General features: G+C 67.5%; 1 protein-coding gene across 4 annotated transcripts in view; it reads left to right on the top strand.

The window, feature by feature from the left end:
• The window catches only part of FMNL3 (formin like 3), a 46354-nt gene extending 32927 nt beyond the window's left edge, over nt 1-13427 (top strand). For 3 of the 4 annotated variants that reach the window (XM_054012882.1, XM_054012880.1, XM_054012883.1), the window contains 16 exons: nt 638-748; nt 1210-1359; nt 1793-1894; nt 2267-2519; nt 2602-2670; nt 3577-3701; nt 4054-4256; nt 4577-4811; nt 5804-5872; nt 6427-6507; nt 6754-6883; nt 7279-7439; nt 8014-8115; nt 8450-8539; nt 9320-9431; nt 11126-13427. In XM_054012882.1, coding sequence (XP_053868857.1) covers nt 638-748; nt 1210-1359; nt 1793-1894; nt 2267-2519; nt 2602-2670; nt 3577-3701; nt 4054-4256; nt 4577-4811; nt 5804-5872; nt 6427-6507; nt 6754-6883; nt 7279-7439; nt 8014-8115; nt 8450-8539; nt 9320-9431; nt 11126-11319 — 2187 coding nt within the window. In that variant the 3' untranslated portion in view covers nt 11320-13427. Of the gene's footprint in view, nt 1-637; nt 749-1209; nt 1360-1792; nt 1895-2266; nt 2520-2601; nt 2671-3576; nt 3702-4053; nt 4257-4576; nt 4812-5803; nt 5873-6426; nt 6508-6753; nt 6884-7278; nt 7440-8013; nt 8116-8449; nt 8540-9319; nt 9432-9712; nt 9832-11125 lie in introns of all 4 variants that reach the window. The other variant, XM_054012881.1, reaches the window with a different exon arrangement.
• The last annotated feature ends 324 nt before the right edge of the window (nt 13428-13751 follow it).

Genomic DNA, 13751 nt, shown 5'->3' with positions numbered 1-13751 from the left:
GGCAGGCCTGGATCCCGCCCCCGTGACCCCCTGTCCCCCGAAGGCCGGCTGGCTGGTGCATGGATCCCAGCCCCGTGACCCCACCCCCCCGCCCTCCCACCCCAAACGCCGGCTGGCAGGTGCATGGATCCCAGACCCAGTGACCCCCTGTCCCCCAAAGACCGGCTGATGTATAGATCCCAAACCCAGAGACCGCCCCCCTCCACCCGAGGGCCGGCTGGCTGGTGCCTGGATCCCAGACCCAGTGACAATCCCCACCCTGAAGGCCGGCTGGCTGGTGCATGGATCCCAGCCCCGTGACCCCACCCACCAAAGGCCGACTGGCTGGTGCATGGATCCCAGCCCCGTGACCCCACCCACCAAAGGCCGACTGGCTGGTGCATGGATCCCAGCCCCGTGACCCCACCCACCAAAGGCCGACTGGCTGGTGCATGGATCCCAGCCCCGTGACCCCCTGTCCCCCAAAGGCCGGCTGATGTATAGATCCCAAACCCAGAGACCCCCTCCCCTCCCCCCCGAGGGCTGGCTGGCTGGTGCCTGGATCCCAGTGACCCCGCCGCCCCCCCAAGGCCAGCTGGCTGGTGTGGGTATCCTACTCCCCCCCATTCCCTATGGTAACTCCCCCCCTCCCTTGCAGGTGGCCTGCATGCAGTTCATCAACATTGTGGTGCACTCAGTGGAGGACATGAATTTCCGGGTGCATCTGCAGTACGAATTCACCAAGCTAGGCCTGGAGGAGTTCCTGCAGGTAGAGCCGGGGAGCCCCAAGACCCCATCGCGGTAGCCTGAGGCCCCCCAGTAGCATGGAGGAGACGGAGACGTGGCCAAGCTGCATCAGCCCCCCCGGGGCCCAGCACCAGCTGCTTCAGAGCGAGGCACAATAGGCAGAGGTGGGGGGGATCTGCCTCCCAGGCCTGCCCTTGCCCCCAGTAGGGTCCTTAGGCCCAGAGAGAGGGGAAGTGACTCCCCCAGGCTCACGCAGGGCAGTCGCCCTCCCCCTCCAGCCTCACCGGGCCTCAGTTTCCCTCTCTGTGACATGGGGGTGGGCGACAGCACAGGGGTGGCGCGAGAGGAAAGCAGCGGCAGGGGAGAAGTGGGTGCTCTAAGCTGGCAGGCAGCCTGCCGAGGGGCTGGTGCCCCCCGGGGAAGGGAGGCGGGTGGGCGGAGGGTGTTCGGCTGCCCTGACGCCGGGTGTGTTCCCCCCCACAGAAGTCACGGCACACGGAGAGCGAGAAGCTGCAGGTGCAGATCCAGGCCTACCTGGACAATGTCTTCGACGTTGGGGGGCTGCTGGAGGACGCGGAGACTAAGAATGTGGCGTTGGAGAAAGTGGAGGAGCTGGAGGAGCACGTCTCCCACGTAGGCACCTCGGCCCGTCTGTACCACGGGCTAGGTCCCCGCCAGGCCTGCGCGCTGTCTCCCACCGGGGGTGTGTGACTCCAATTCCCACGAGCCACCGGAGCAGCGTTCACGCCTGCAGATTGCCTGGGCGGATGGGTCTGGCTGCAACCGGCGCTGGGGGTCAGGGCCGGGGTGTGGGGTGCTCTCGGCCCTCACCCTCGAGGGGATTCTGCACAGGTTCTTCCCTGGGTGTCTGGGAACGTCAGACTTCCCCCAGGAGTCACGGGGGTGGGGGGCAGATTCCCAGGAGTTCTTCCCAGGGGGCTTCCCTTTCTGTTTGTGCTGGGGGTGGGGGGCCGTGTCCGAACCAGCAGCCGGCAGACAGGGTGTACGGCGGCTCCTGGCGGTGCCCTGGGCCCCCGGTAACAGCTGCCTCGTGCTCTGTCTGCAGTTGGCGGAGAAGCTGCTGGATCTGGAGAACGAGAACGTGATGCGCGTGGCGGAGCTGGAGAAGCAGCTCCTGCAGCGGGAGAAGGAGCTGGAGCTGGTCAAGGTGTGGGGCAGGGATTGGGCTGGGGGAACGACTGAGCAATAGGGCCCCGAGCCTCTCGTCTGCCAGGAGCCCAGGGTGCTCCCAGCCCGGCCCCGTTCCCAGCATGCCCCTGTCCACCTGCGGAGATGCCCAGCGGGCTGGGGGGCAGCGGGTCTCCCTGCCTGGGGGCTAGGGGGAGCCTGCCTTGCTACTGGGCATGCTCTGTGGGAACATCCGTCGCCTCGGGCCGCGTTCCCGGTCACGTGCCGAGCTCTGGGAGCCGGGGCTCTGTCCGCTGGGTGCAATAGCGGCTCAGGCCCCCTCCGGACGTGGGGGCTGGGATCTGGCTTGTGGGGGGGACACAGCCCTAACCGCCCCCGTCTGCCGGGACAGGAGACCTTCGAGAGCACGACTCACCAGGTGCACACGCTGCGCAGGATCATCAAGGAGAAGGAGGCGGCTTTCCGGCGGCACTGTGACTCCTGCCAGCCCGGGGAGCCGGGGAGCGACCCGCTGCCGCCCCTGGAGGGTGAAGGAGACGTCCCCGACTACGACATCTGCCTCCCGGCCTTGCCTCCTGTGGAGGCTGCCCCCCCGCCCCCACCTCCCCCACCCCCTGTGCCCCCGCCAGCCCCACCACTGCCAGGTAAGCTCGGCCCGTGGCCTGGGATTGCTGCCCGGTGCCCCCGGAGGAGCCAGCCCCTCACCCTGTCCCTCTCTCCCCACAGACAAGTGCCCCCCTGCCCCTCCGCTGCCTGGGACCTCGCCCTCCGTCATCCTCACCGTGGGGTTGTCAGGTAGGAAGGGTCCCTGTTAGGGCCAGGAGTGCTGGTCCCGGGGCCAGTGGGGTGTGTGTGTCCCATGGGGCAAGTGGGGGAGATCTCCCATGGGGCAGGCGGGGAGAATCTTCCATAGGGTGTGGGGGGGGTCCCATGGGGCAGGTGGGGAGGGGGTCTCCTGTGGGATAGGTGGGGGAGGTCTCTGGTGGGGCAGGTGGGGAGGATCTTCTGTAGTGTGGGGCGGGGTGTCCTGTGGGGAAGGCGGGGAGGAGGAGGGAGGTCTCGGGGGGGTGGGGAGGGGTGTCTCCTGGGAATTGCCCTTTGTGTTCAAGGCCAGAGCTGTGGTTGCGGGAAAATTTCCCTCCAAATTCCCACAGCTCAGCCCAGCCGCTGGGTTTGCAGCCAAGCAGCCTCAAAACCAGTCAGAGCTTTTGGGGTGCCTGCCCCCAGGATAGAGAGACCTGGAGGGCCCCAGGGGCTGCCCCTGCTGCTGCCTGATCTTTAGGCACCCCCTGCATCTGTCCCTGGGTCTCGCTGCGCTGCTCCGTTCAGCTGGGGGGTGCCCAGGTCTCTCTGGGGAGAGCTGGGGTTTTAGATACGTGGCCTGGCCCAGCGTGTGGTGTGCTGACCCGGTGGGGGTGGGGGGGGTGTGATTAAAGGACCCCGGCATTCTGGGATTTGTAGTGCAGGGACATTGTAGGCTGGCTGCAGTGCATGCTGGGAAAGGGGCCGGGATATAAAACAGGTAGGTGCTATTGTGGGCAGGTCCTTACAGCCTGGGGCTGTGGCCGGCTGCACCGGTGGGCTGGGGGTGTCGACCGAGGCCATGCCTCTCTCTCCCGCCCTCTCTGCCCAGGCCGTGGGCTACCTGTGGGGTCGCTGCGAGCGAGGCAGTTTCACACCTCCCTGCCTCCTTGTCCCCAGCCATCCGGATAAAGAAACCCATCAAGACCAAGTTCCGCCTGCCCATCTTTAACTGGACGGCCCTGAAACCCAACCAGATCAGCGGCACCGTCTTCAGTGAGCTGGATGACGAGAGGATCCTGGAGGTGGGTGCAGGGCCGGGGGCCTCGTCCCGGTGGGAGAGGGAGTAGAGCTCACGGAGCCGGGGCACGGGTGCTCCTGCCGGCCTGGGGGCAGCGGTGCACTGGGGCTGGCTCAAGCAGTCCCTAGTGGGGGTCCCGTCCTAGGGCCCCTGGGGAGGGCAGTGAGCAGTCCCTAGTGGGGTGCTGACCCCCATTCTGCGGGGATCCCCAGGGAGCTCCCGGGGCGGGGCCCCCCCAGGCCTAGCTGGCAGCTCGCGTGGCCGGTGTGGCAGTGGTGTCCCGGTTCGGGTGCCCAGCCTGGCTGGGAGCCGTGGGGCAGGGCCTGCGGGGTGACGCTCTTTCCTCTCCCCGCCAGGACCTGGACCTGGAGAAGTTCGAGGAGCTCTTCAAAACGAAAGCTCAGGGCCCAGCCATGGAGCTGGTCTGCGCCAAGAGCAAGGCCTCACACAAGGCGGCCAGCAAGGTGACACTGCTGGAGGCCAACCGGGCCAAGAACCTGGCCATCACGCTGCGCAAGGCGGGCCGCAGCGCCGAGGAGATCTGCAGAGCCATTCACATGTAGGTGTCCCCGGGCGGGGTGGGGCGGGGGGAGCCCCTGCTTTGCACCCCCAGCCGCAGGCTCGGCCCCTGGGAATGCGGGGGGGCTGGAATTCCCTCCCCCAGCTCCAGTGGTTTGCAGGAGCCTCTGAGGCCGGGGGAGGGAGGGGCCCAGGCAGTGCCTCCAGCCTCAGGGGAGAACACGCGGCTTTGCAGCGGGTACTGGGAGGGTAAATGGGAGGGCATCTCCCCTGACTGCCCCGGAGCTGCGCCTGGCCCTGGGGTGGTGGTGTGGGGCGGCCCTGCTCCCCGCGTGCTGACGGGTCCCGCCTGGCCGGCAGGTTTGACCTGCAGACGCTGCCGGTGGACTTCGTGGAGTGCCTGATGCGGTTCCTGCCCACGGAGGCGGAGGTGAAGCTGCTGCGGCAGTATGAGAAGGAGCGCAAGCCGCTGGAGGAGCTGGCGGACGAGGACCGGTTCATGCTGCACTTCAGCAAGGTGGAGCGCCTGGCGCAGCGCATGGGCATCATGGCCTTCCTGGGCAACTTCCACGAGAACCTGCAGATGCTGACGCCGGTACGGGCCCCGCCCCCCCCGCTGGAGCCCGGCCCCTGGCCCTGGGCTTGCCCCGAGCTCTGCCCCAGAGCGGCCCGAGCCCCACGCGCCCCCACGCTGGAGCCCGGCCCCTGGCCCTGGGCTTGCCCCGAGCTCTGCCCCAGAGCGGCCCGAGCCCCACGCGCCCCCACGCTGGAGCCCGGCCCCTGGCCCTGGGCTTGCCCCGAGCTCTGCCCCAGAGCGGCCCGAGCCCCACGCGCCTCCCACGCTGGAGCCTGGCCCTGGGCTTGCCCCGAGCTCTGACCCAGAGCGGCCCGAGCCCCACACGCCCCCACGCTGGAGCTGGTCCCTGGCCCTAGAGCGCCCCGAGCCCCACGCGACCCCCACGCTGGAGCCCGGCCCCTGGCCCTGGGCTTGCCCCGATCTCTGCCCCAGAGCGGCCCGAGCCCCACGCGCCTCCCACGCTGGAGCCTGGCCCTGGGCTTGCCCCGAGCTCTGACCCAGAGCAGACCGAGCCCCACACACCCCCACGCTGGAACCGGCCCCTGGCCCTAGAGCGGCCCGAGTACCATGCCCGGGGCCCTGGCTGTGGGACCGAGGCTTCGACCCGCCAAGGCGAGGGGCGGGGAGGGCCAGGGGCCTGGGCTCGTCGGTTAAGCCCCTTTGTCTTCAGTGGAGCGATGCTGCGTCGGGCCATTGATGGCACCAGGTCCTGGGGGCCAGTTAAACTTCCGCTAGCTCCAGCCCCTGGGGTGCACCTAAGGGCATGTGCTCCCGCCCCAAAGACCGGGGGTGGGGGTGGGGCTGGGCACCACCCAAGGGCCTTTCAGCCTCCCAGCCCCCTCCACACAGATCTCACCCCTGGTGGGTGGTGCGCACGCACACACACACGCACACCCTGCACGTTTCCCTAGTCCTGTCTCACCCCGGGCCGGGGAGGGGGACGCACACACCTCGGGTGGGGGAAGAGGGACGTGACGCTCAGTGATTTGGTCCCTCTTCTGCCCCTCCAGCAACTCAACGCCGTCATCGCTGCCTCGGCCTCCGTCAAGGCGTCTCAGAAGCTAAAGCACGTGCTGGAGGTGAGCGGGCGCGTGGCTGCGACAGGAGGGGGAGCCCGGGGCACTGGGGTGTTCCTGGCGCTGGCCCGGGACCGCTCAGCGGGTAGAACAGGAGGCCGAGGTGTGGCTGCCGGGAGGGCCCTAGGGATTTAGGTTTCTCTCTGCAGCCAGGCGCTGTCCGACATGCCAGCTGCTCCTTGTCTGGGGGGCGGCTGGAGGGAGCCCCAAGCAGGTGCTGGGGCTAGGACCTGGGCAGTGAGCTGCGTTTGGGGCCTGAGACTCGGTGGGAGCCCGGCTGGGTGACTGCAGCAGGGAAGGGAGCCGGGGGCTAGCCCCATTTTACAGACGGGGAAAGCGAGGCACAGTGGGCGACTCACTTGGCTGCTGGGAAGAGAACCCGAGTCCTGGCTTCCCTGTCCTAGCTGTGACGCTTGAGGCCGGAGGCCGCTCTGGGCTGGGAGGTGGGAAGGGACGCGGGCTCTGCTGGGGGGACACAGGGGTGCGTGGGCTGCCTGCAGGCTCTGGCTGGCGGCTGGTTTCGTGTCTCTGACCCTGCCTTGCGGGTCCCTCTGCAGATTATCCTGGCCCTGGGCAACTACATGAACAGCAGCAAACGCGGCTGCGTCTACGGCTTCAAACTGCAGAGCTTGGACCTGGTAAGGAGCCTTCGGGCCACTTGCGTGTCGAGGCTGCTGGCCGTGCCCACGCACGGACGCTGGTGCACGCTGATCTGCGCACGCACCCTAGTGTGCGCACGCTTGGTACACAAGGTGCACGTTTGTGCAGCTACTTCCACGTGCGTATATTTGCACGTGTACATGCGCAGGTGCAAGCCAGCAAGGCCTGGTGCACCCCCCCGCCGCAGCCCTGACCCTCCCCCCGCTCTGCTCCCCTCCCCGAAGCTGCTGGACACCAAGTCGACAGACCGGAAGCTGACGCTGCTGCACTTCATCGCGCTGACCGTGCGGGAGAAGTACCCGGACCTGGCCACCTTCTGGCAGGAGCTGCACTTCGTGGAGAAGGCAGCGGCAGGTAGAGCAGCTGCCCCTGCCCACCCCCCCCATCCCTGGTCCCTGGAGCCAGCCCCACACGGCTCTCCAGCTCGCTCCGCTTCCCGCCAGCCTGGCCTGGCCCAGCCCTGGCCGCCCCACCAGGCCCAGGAACGCTCCAACGGCTGAAGCTGCCGTGGGCTGATCGAGGGGGACGTGTGGCTTTCCCGAGGGTTAAATCTCTCCCTTCCCCCAGTTGCCGAGCCCTTCCCGTCCCTGTCTGAGGCCCCGTCAGAGCCGGGACCTTTGTCCGTCTGGGGGGCTACCCCCCACCCTGCTGCGGATCCGCCCTGGCCCAGGTCACCAGCATGTCCCCGAGCAGAGGGGGATGTCTGGCCCGTCCGGGGTTCCCTGTGACTCCCCGTCTCTCCCCCGCAGTGTCCCTGGAGAACGTGCTGCTGGACGTGAAGGAGCTGGGGCGTGGCATGGACCTGATCCGGCGTGAGTGCAGCATTCACGACAACAGCGTCCTGCGCAGCTTCCTGGGAGCCAACGAGGGCCGGCTGGAGAAGCTGCAGAAGGACGCCAAGACGGCGGAGGTGAGGGGGAGGGGCAGGCTGGGGGGCACCGGGGGCTCTCCGGCGGCTGGCCCAATGCAGCAGGGTCTGTCTCGGGGGGCAGGGGTGGGTCTCCTTTCCCTTGCAGGGGCTGGGATTGTAACGGGGCAGCCTATGGAGTGAGCAGCAGCAGCCCAGGCATGGGGTTCTCCCTCTGCCTCTGGCCCCCACAAGCACCCCGCGAGCTGAGGGAGAAGCAGGGCCCGGGGTGAGCAGCTTCTTGTGCCCCAGGCCTGTCGGCTGAGTTGTGGGACTCGTGGTGACGAAAAACCAGGGGCTAAGAAATGCTCTTGGTGCAGACCTGTGTGCCAGCGTGCAGCTGGGTGTGCACTGTGCACACGTGCTGTGCACCAGAAATGTGCACACATCCATTGTGCAGCCGGGCGGGAGCTGTGCATGCACACGCGCTGTGCACCAGAACTGTGTGCATGTCCAACGTGGGGCCGGATGGTATTTTGCACGCCACCGCATTTGAAATTCTGGCCATCTGGCTGGCGTAGCGATGCGCCTTGGAGGCTGGGGGGTGCATGGAGTTTGCTAAGATCCTGTTTGGCAGGACGCCTACAACACGGTCGTGCGCTACTTCGGCGAGAGCCCCAAGACGATGCCCCCCTCCGTGTTCTTCCCCGTCTTCGTCCGCTTCATCCGCTCCTACAAGGTGAGTGGAGCCCCCTGCAGAGCCGGCACCCCCCGCTCTGCGCCCTGGGGCTGGGTTCAGGCTCCTTCCTGCCATTGTCCCACACGGGAAGCGGCTGCCCCGTCCGCTAGGGACACGGTCCCGGCACTCCTGTGAGCGCTCGGGCGGCTGGATCTTGGTACCTCCCTAGCCGCCTTGCGGCTCCTGGACCCAGTCCGGCCGCCCTGCCCTGCCTTCCCTGCTACCCCATCTGCCTCCGCCCCCCAACGCTGCGAGCCCCCGGGCCCTGACTGACCTGGCCAGCAGGACCGTGGTCTGGCTCTCTGCCCCACGTTAACCCCCGTTGTGCCGGCAGGACGCAGAGCAGGAGAACGAGCAGCGAAAGAAGCAGGAGGAGGTGCTGCGGGAGAAGATGTTGGCTCAGGAGGCCAAGAAGTTGGAGAAGGTAGGGAGGGGAGGTGCTGGTACGCGGGGTGGGCAGCCCGGAGCTTCTCCCCCCACCCCACCCCTATGGCACTTCACCCGTCGGCCCAGCCCAGCAGCACAGGGACGAAGCAGAAGGCCGGTCCCAGGAAAGCGTGTCATGGCTGCAGGGGGAATGGGGGGGGAACCCATGGGTGACGCTGCTCTGTCCTTGTCAGCGCTGCTCCCATCCTGCGTACCTGGAAGGGTGGGGGGTTGGGCGGGAGGAGGTTATGGGGGAGCAGGATGGATCTGCCTGGAGCAGTGGGGGGATTACAGGCGGGATCTGCCCTAGGGGGCAGGTACAAGCCGGGTGGGATCGGAGTGGGGTACAGGCCAGGCAGGATCAGCCCCGAGGGGTGGGGGGAACAGGCTGGGCGGGATCAGGCTGGGGTGGGGAGTACAGGCCGGGTGGGATCTGCCCCGGGGGTTGGGGGGTACAGGCCAGGTGGGATCAGGCCCCGGGGGAGGCGGGGGGTACAGGCCGGGCGGGATCTGTCTCGGGGCGGGGGGTACAGGCCAGGTGGGATCAGGCCCCGGGGGGGGTGGGGGGTACAGGCCAGGTGGGATCAGGCCCCGGGGGAGGCGGGGGGTACAGGCCGGGCGGGATCCGTCTCGGGGCGGGGGGTACAGGCCAGGTGGGATCAGGCCCCGGGGGGGGGGGTACAGGCCAGGCGGGATCAGGCCCCAGGCGGGTTCAGGCCCTGGGGGAGGGGTGGGTCTCCCTCCCCCCAGCCCTTCACCCACCCAGTGCCCGTTGCAGAGGAACAAGTGGCAGCAGCAGGAGCTGATCGCGGAGCTGCGCCGGCGCCAGGCCAAGGAGCACCGGCCCGTCTACGAGGGCAAGGATGGGGCCATCGAGGACATCATCACAGGTAGATGCTCCCCCCACGGGTGCAGGGGGAGGCCCAGAGGCAGCTCGGCCTAGTGGATGGGGGGCCGGGCCAGGACTCAGGACGCCTGGGTCCTGTTCCCGGTTCTGCCCCTGCCCTGCAGCGCCGGCCCCGAGGTGCTGCCAGCCGCCAGCCGGGGACGCCCGTGGCTCTGCCAGGGGCTTGCTGGGCCTCAGCCCCCGCTGGCTGCTCCCTGGGGTCGTGGGGATGGGATGGGTGCGGCCGTGCGGGCTTTGACGCGTGTCTCTGTCAAACGTCTGCAGTGCTGAAGAGCGTCCCCTTCACGGCCCGATCCGCCAAACGGGCCTCTAGGTTCTTCTGCGACCCGGCCCACCACGATGAGTCTAACTGTTAGCCCCGGGCTCTGTAATGCCCTGCCAAGGTATCGCCCCCCTGAGCCCTGCTCCCCGTGCATGGCCCCGGACGGAGCGTCCCGTCCTGCATGCACCAGCCCCTTCCCACTGCCACACCCCTGTGCTGACGGGCACCCGGCCTGGCACTGCATGGACCCCCCACCCTGCCCCCGGACGGAGCCCCCTGTCTGAATCTCCCCCAATCGCCATGCCCCCTGCTGGATCCCCTCCCACCCCGCCCCCACACGGAGCCCCCTGTCTGCATCCCCCCCCAACCCCCACGCCCCCTGCTGATGGGCACCCGGCCTGGCACTGCATGGACCCTGTCCCGGAGCATGCGCCCCCATGCTAACGCAGTAGAGTAGTTTACTAAATCTGTCTGCATGGGGGGGATGTGCAGTGACGGGCCGGCTCGTTGCCCCAGCGCATGGAGTGGGGTTGGTGGAGCTGTGGGGACCGGCTGTGCGTCAGGAGGAAGGTGCTGATACCAACGCTGGATGTGGGGGGCTGGGGGTGGGCTGCAGAATCCAGCACAGTGGGTGCTCCCACCTGCCGCTGCCCCCCTGTGCCTCAGAGAGCGGTCGTGCCCCTCCCCTGTTCTGGGGATGGGGGTGGGGTCGTGCTCTGGGGCGGGGGTGAAATGGGATCACAGCCCTTAACAGCCCCGAGCAAGGAGGTCGACCCCCTCAGCAAGGAGAGGAAACGGCCACTCCCGCCCCTGCCCTTCAGGGCTTCCCAGCTCTGGAATGGGGCATGGTCCTGCCCATGCCGGAGGGGTGAGTCCAACCTGCCAGCGGCTTGGCTCTGACCCCCCCCCCCCTTGTTTCTGTGCCCTCCCCCCCCATAGCAGCAAGAACAATCCGCCTTTAGCTGCCTGGCCAGGGCAGAGGGTAAGGGACCCCCCACCCCCCCCCGGGCTCTAACCCGCTCTGCCGCGTCTGCCTAAATCAGCCCCGCGTGGCCAGCGCTGCTGGGGGAAGGTCCCTGCGGCCTGGCTCGGTGCCCCACCCCAGGGTGCTGTCTGTGGCCAGAGCACAGAGGGTGCTGCATGAGCTGGGGGCTCTGCGGGGCTGATTTTCCCAGGCATGCAAAGCAGGTGTGGCACCTCTGCTGGGCGGGGCTGGGGCTCGGGTGGGGTCACTGGTCTCACCAGCCTGGCGCAAACATGCACTAAGGAGACGCTGCTGCAGGCTGGAAGGGGCGGGTGGTTGCCGTCACCCCCCAGAGCTGGGCGCCTCTCAGTAGCTGCCTGTGCACGGGCGCTCTGGCCTGCCCGTGGCCCCTGCTCCCCCCTCCCTAACCCCCTCTCTCTCCCCTGCACAGACCTTCACTCCCGGCCGCTCCGACGGGCCAACGCCGCCAGCCGGAGCCTGGACCCATCCGTGGCTGGGCCTCTCCCCAGGGGCCTCTGTCCTGCCCCTTCCGCCCCCTGCCCCGACGCCGCACTGAAGGACCAAAGGGACCTCGGGCGAGGCTGGCTCTGTGCCTTGGGAAGTGCCGTAGAGCGACAGTATTAGCGAGTCCTGCACCCCCGGGGCAAGGAAGGAGCCAGGCTCGCGGACGGGACCGGCCGGCACTCCACTTCGGCACTGCCGGGGTTGGCAGGCGCGGGAACCCCCCGGTGGCAGCAGGACACTGGCAGATGCAGAAACCCCTGGTGCTCGGGCTCAAGCGGCCGTGACCCTGGGTCTGGGGGCCCCGCCCCGGCCCTGTGTTCTGAGTCTTGGGGGGCAGGGTTAGACCAATTTCCCCCCCCCACGCGCGCACACATCCTGCTGGCGCTGTGGGCAGCAGGAGCCCCAGTGGGTCTCAAGCCAGCGCAGCCCGGGGGGGCTGGGCTGTTCCAACCTTTATCAGCTCCTAGCAGCAGCTGCAGCCAGCCCGCTCCCTGCCCTGCCCTGCTCTGCCTCGTTCCCAGCCACTCGGAAACACTCCAGCCCACGGCAGCATCGGCGGCAACTGGCCCCGCGGGGCAGCCCCTGGCCCCTGCTGGGGGAGCCGGCCCAGCCTGCGCGGCAGCCGTGACGTTCCAGCATCAAAGCCAAACAGCTCCCGGCCGGGCAAGTGCCCCGGCCTTCCTCAGGCACAACGCCCCCTGGAACGGCAAGGCCTGACCCCCCAGCCTCAGCTGGAGCTACACCAGCACCAGGCTCGCGGCCCCTTGCACCTCCCATGGGCTGATTTCCCATCGCTGGCCCTGTGCAACACGTGGGGGGTGCCAGGGCTGGGTACGGCTGCCACTGGCCATGTGCTGGATCCGGTAATGCTGTGCCTGGGGCCTTTCCTAAACCCCAAAGCCTTCCTCCCTCTCTGGGCCAGCCCAGCCTGCTGTGTGCTCCCAGGGCAGCCTCCTGCCACGCCCGGCCGCTGACCGGTGCCTCCTGCCCAGCCGCTCCATGGGGCAGATGTGGCCCAGCGGGGGTGGAGGCCAGGATCTTGCAGGGAGTTGGGTACCAGCTGGACCTGAATTATCTTCACCCCTGAAGCTGGAGTAACGCCATCCAAGCTAAGGCCTGAGCCGCCACCGCACCAGGGGTGTTCTCCCAACCCTGCCCCCCCGGTATCGAGCCGTGATGCCTCCTCCTTGCCGCGCCAGTCTGTAGCACCTCAAAGCCAGGCCTTAAAGGTGGGCTGGGGCCTGGTTGTAACCTGCCCCCATTCTCAACAAACAGTGTTATTCGCTTCTGTAGGGAAAAAGCCAGACCAAATACTAAGTGCAGTGGGCTCTCTGTGAGGTGCCCTCACGTGGCCTTCGCACCTGTCTCCTTGTCAAAGCAACGGCTGTAATCATCCTTCTCCTGTGTTCTGCTCCGCGCCAACTCGCTGGGCTCTGCCATGCCTGGTGCCTCTCTGCTCTGACCTGGGCCTGGGCACCCCCCACCCCCCAGGAGCGTCTCTTGGAGGAACTGACACCCCCCCCGGCCCACAGCCAGTACAGGGCACAGGGCTTGCTGCACGTTGGTTGGACACAGTAATGAAAGGCCCCAGTGGGCCCTGATCCAGCCACCCGAACCAAACAAAATCTGTTGAGCATTCAGGGTGTGAAAGAAGTCTGTGATTTTGAGATGGGAACATGTCCCTGCAGTGGCAAACCAGTTTCAGCTCCAGCTGGGGGGGAGGGGGCATGTAAACACCCTGGCAGCAGTGCTCGTGGGCCTTGGAGCACACGTGTTGTGGCAACCACTAAACCAAAGACGCTCACCCCACTGTCACAGCCGTGGCACAAGGCCTCAGCCCTGCCTGGAAGAGCTCCTAATCCACGTGCTAGTCCTCTTCTGTGGCCAGCAGCTTGAGAGGCTGTCCCGAACCCCGTAAGGGAGCTGCGCTGGGAATCAGCCCCCCACCACACCCACCTTTCCCACCCTGGGCCCGGTTATTTTTCAGAGCAGACCAGCACTTTACCCCACACACTTCCTGTCTCACTCGCAGCCCTGGGCGTTGAGCTCCTGCTCCGTCGCCCGGGGCTGCACCAACACTATTGGAACGAAAGGGACCAAGGCCCAGGCGGTGGCTGCAGCGGGGCTGCTGCCTGCCCCATTGTTTACAGCGTCGCCGTGCCATTATCGCTCTGTAGCTAGGTGTGACTTTTTGTACATGTGAAATATACTGACTGTTGTATGCAGCCCGCTGTGCACCATTCCTAACGCCGGGAGACCCCCCTGATCCATCCAGCCGCGGCCCGGGCCCAGCCCCAGACTTGGGGGCGATGAGGGTTCTACTGAGATGTGCTCAGCCTGCATTGATGCTGGGGATGCTTGAGACCTCCCTGTCCCAGCCATGATGGAAGCAGGGCAGGTTGGTCCCCCAGTGCCCAGGTGTGGCTGAAGGTGACTCACCCTGTGAGCCAAGCCCTGCGCACATGCGGGTGCAGCCAAGGCCACGGGGGAGGGCGTTTGTCTCTGGGTTGGGGCGAGAGCAAGGGAGTGTTTGGGGTTTTCTATACCCAGTG

The sequence above is a fragment of the Malaclemys terrapin genome, chromosome 23, assembly GCF_027887155.1.
Source record: "Malaclemys terrapin pileata isolate rMalTer1 chromosome 23, rMalTer1.hap1, whole genome shotgun sequence".
NCBI lineage: Eukaryota > Metazoa > Chordata > Testudines > Emydidae > Malaclemys > Malaclemys terrapin.
Note: the sequence above shows the minus strand (reverse complement) of the source record. Positions and strands in the feature narration are given on the sequence as shown.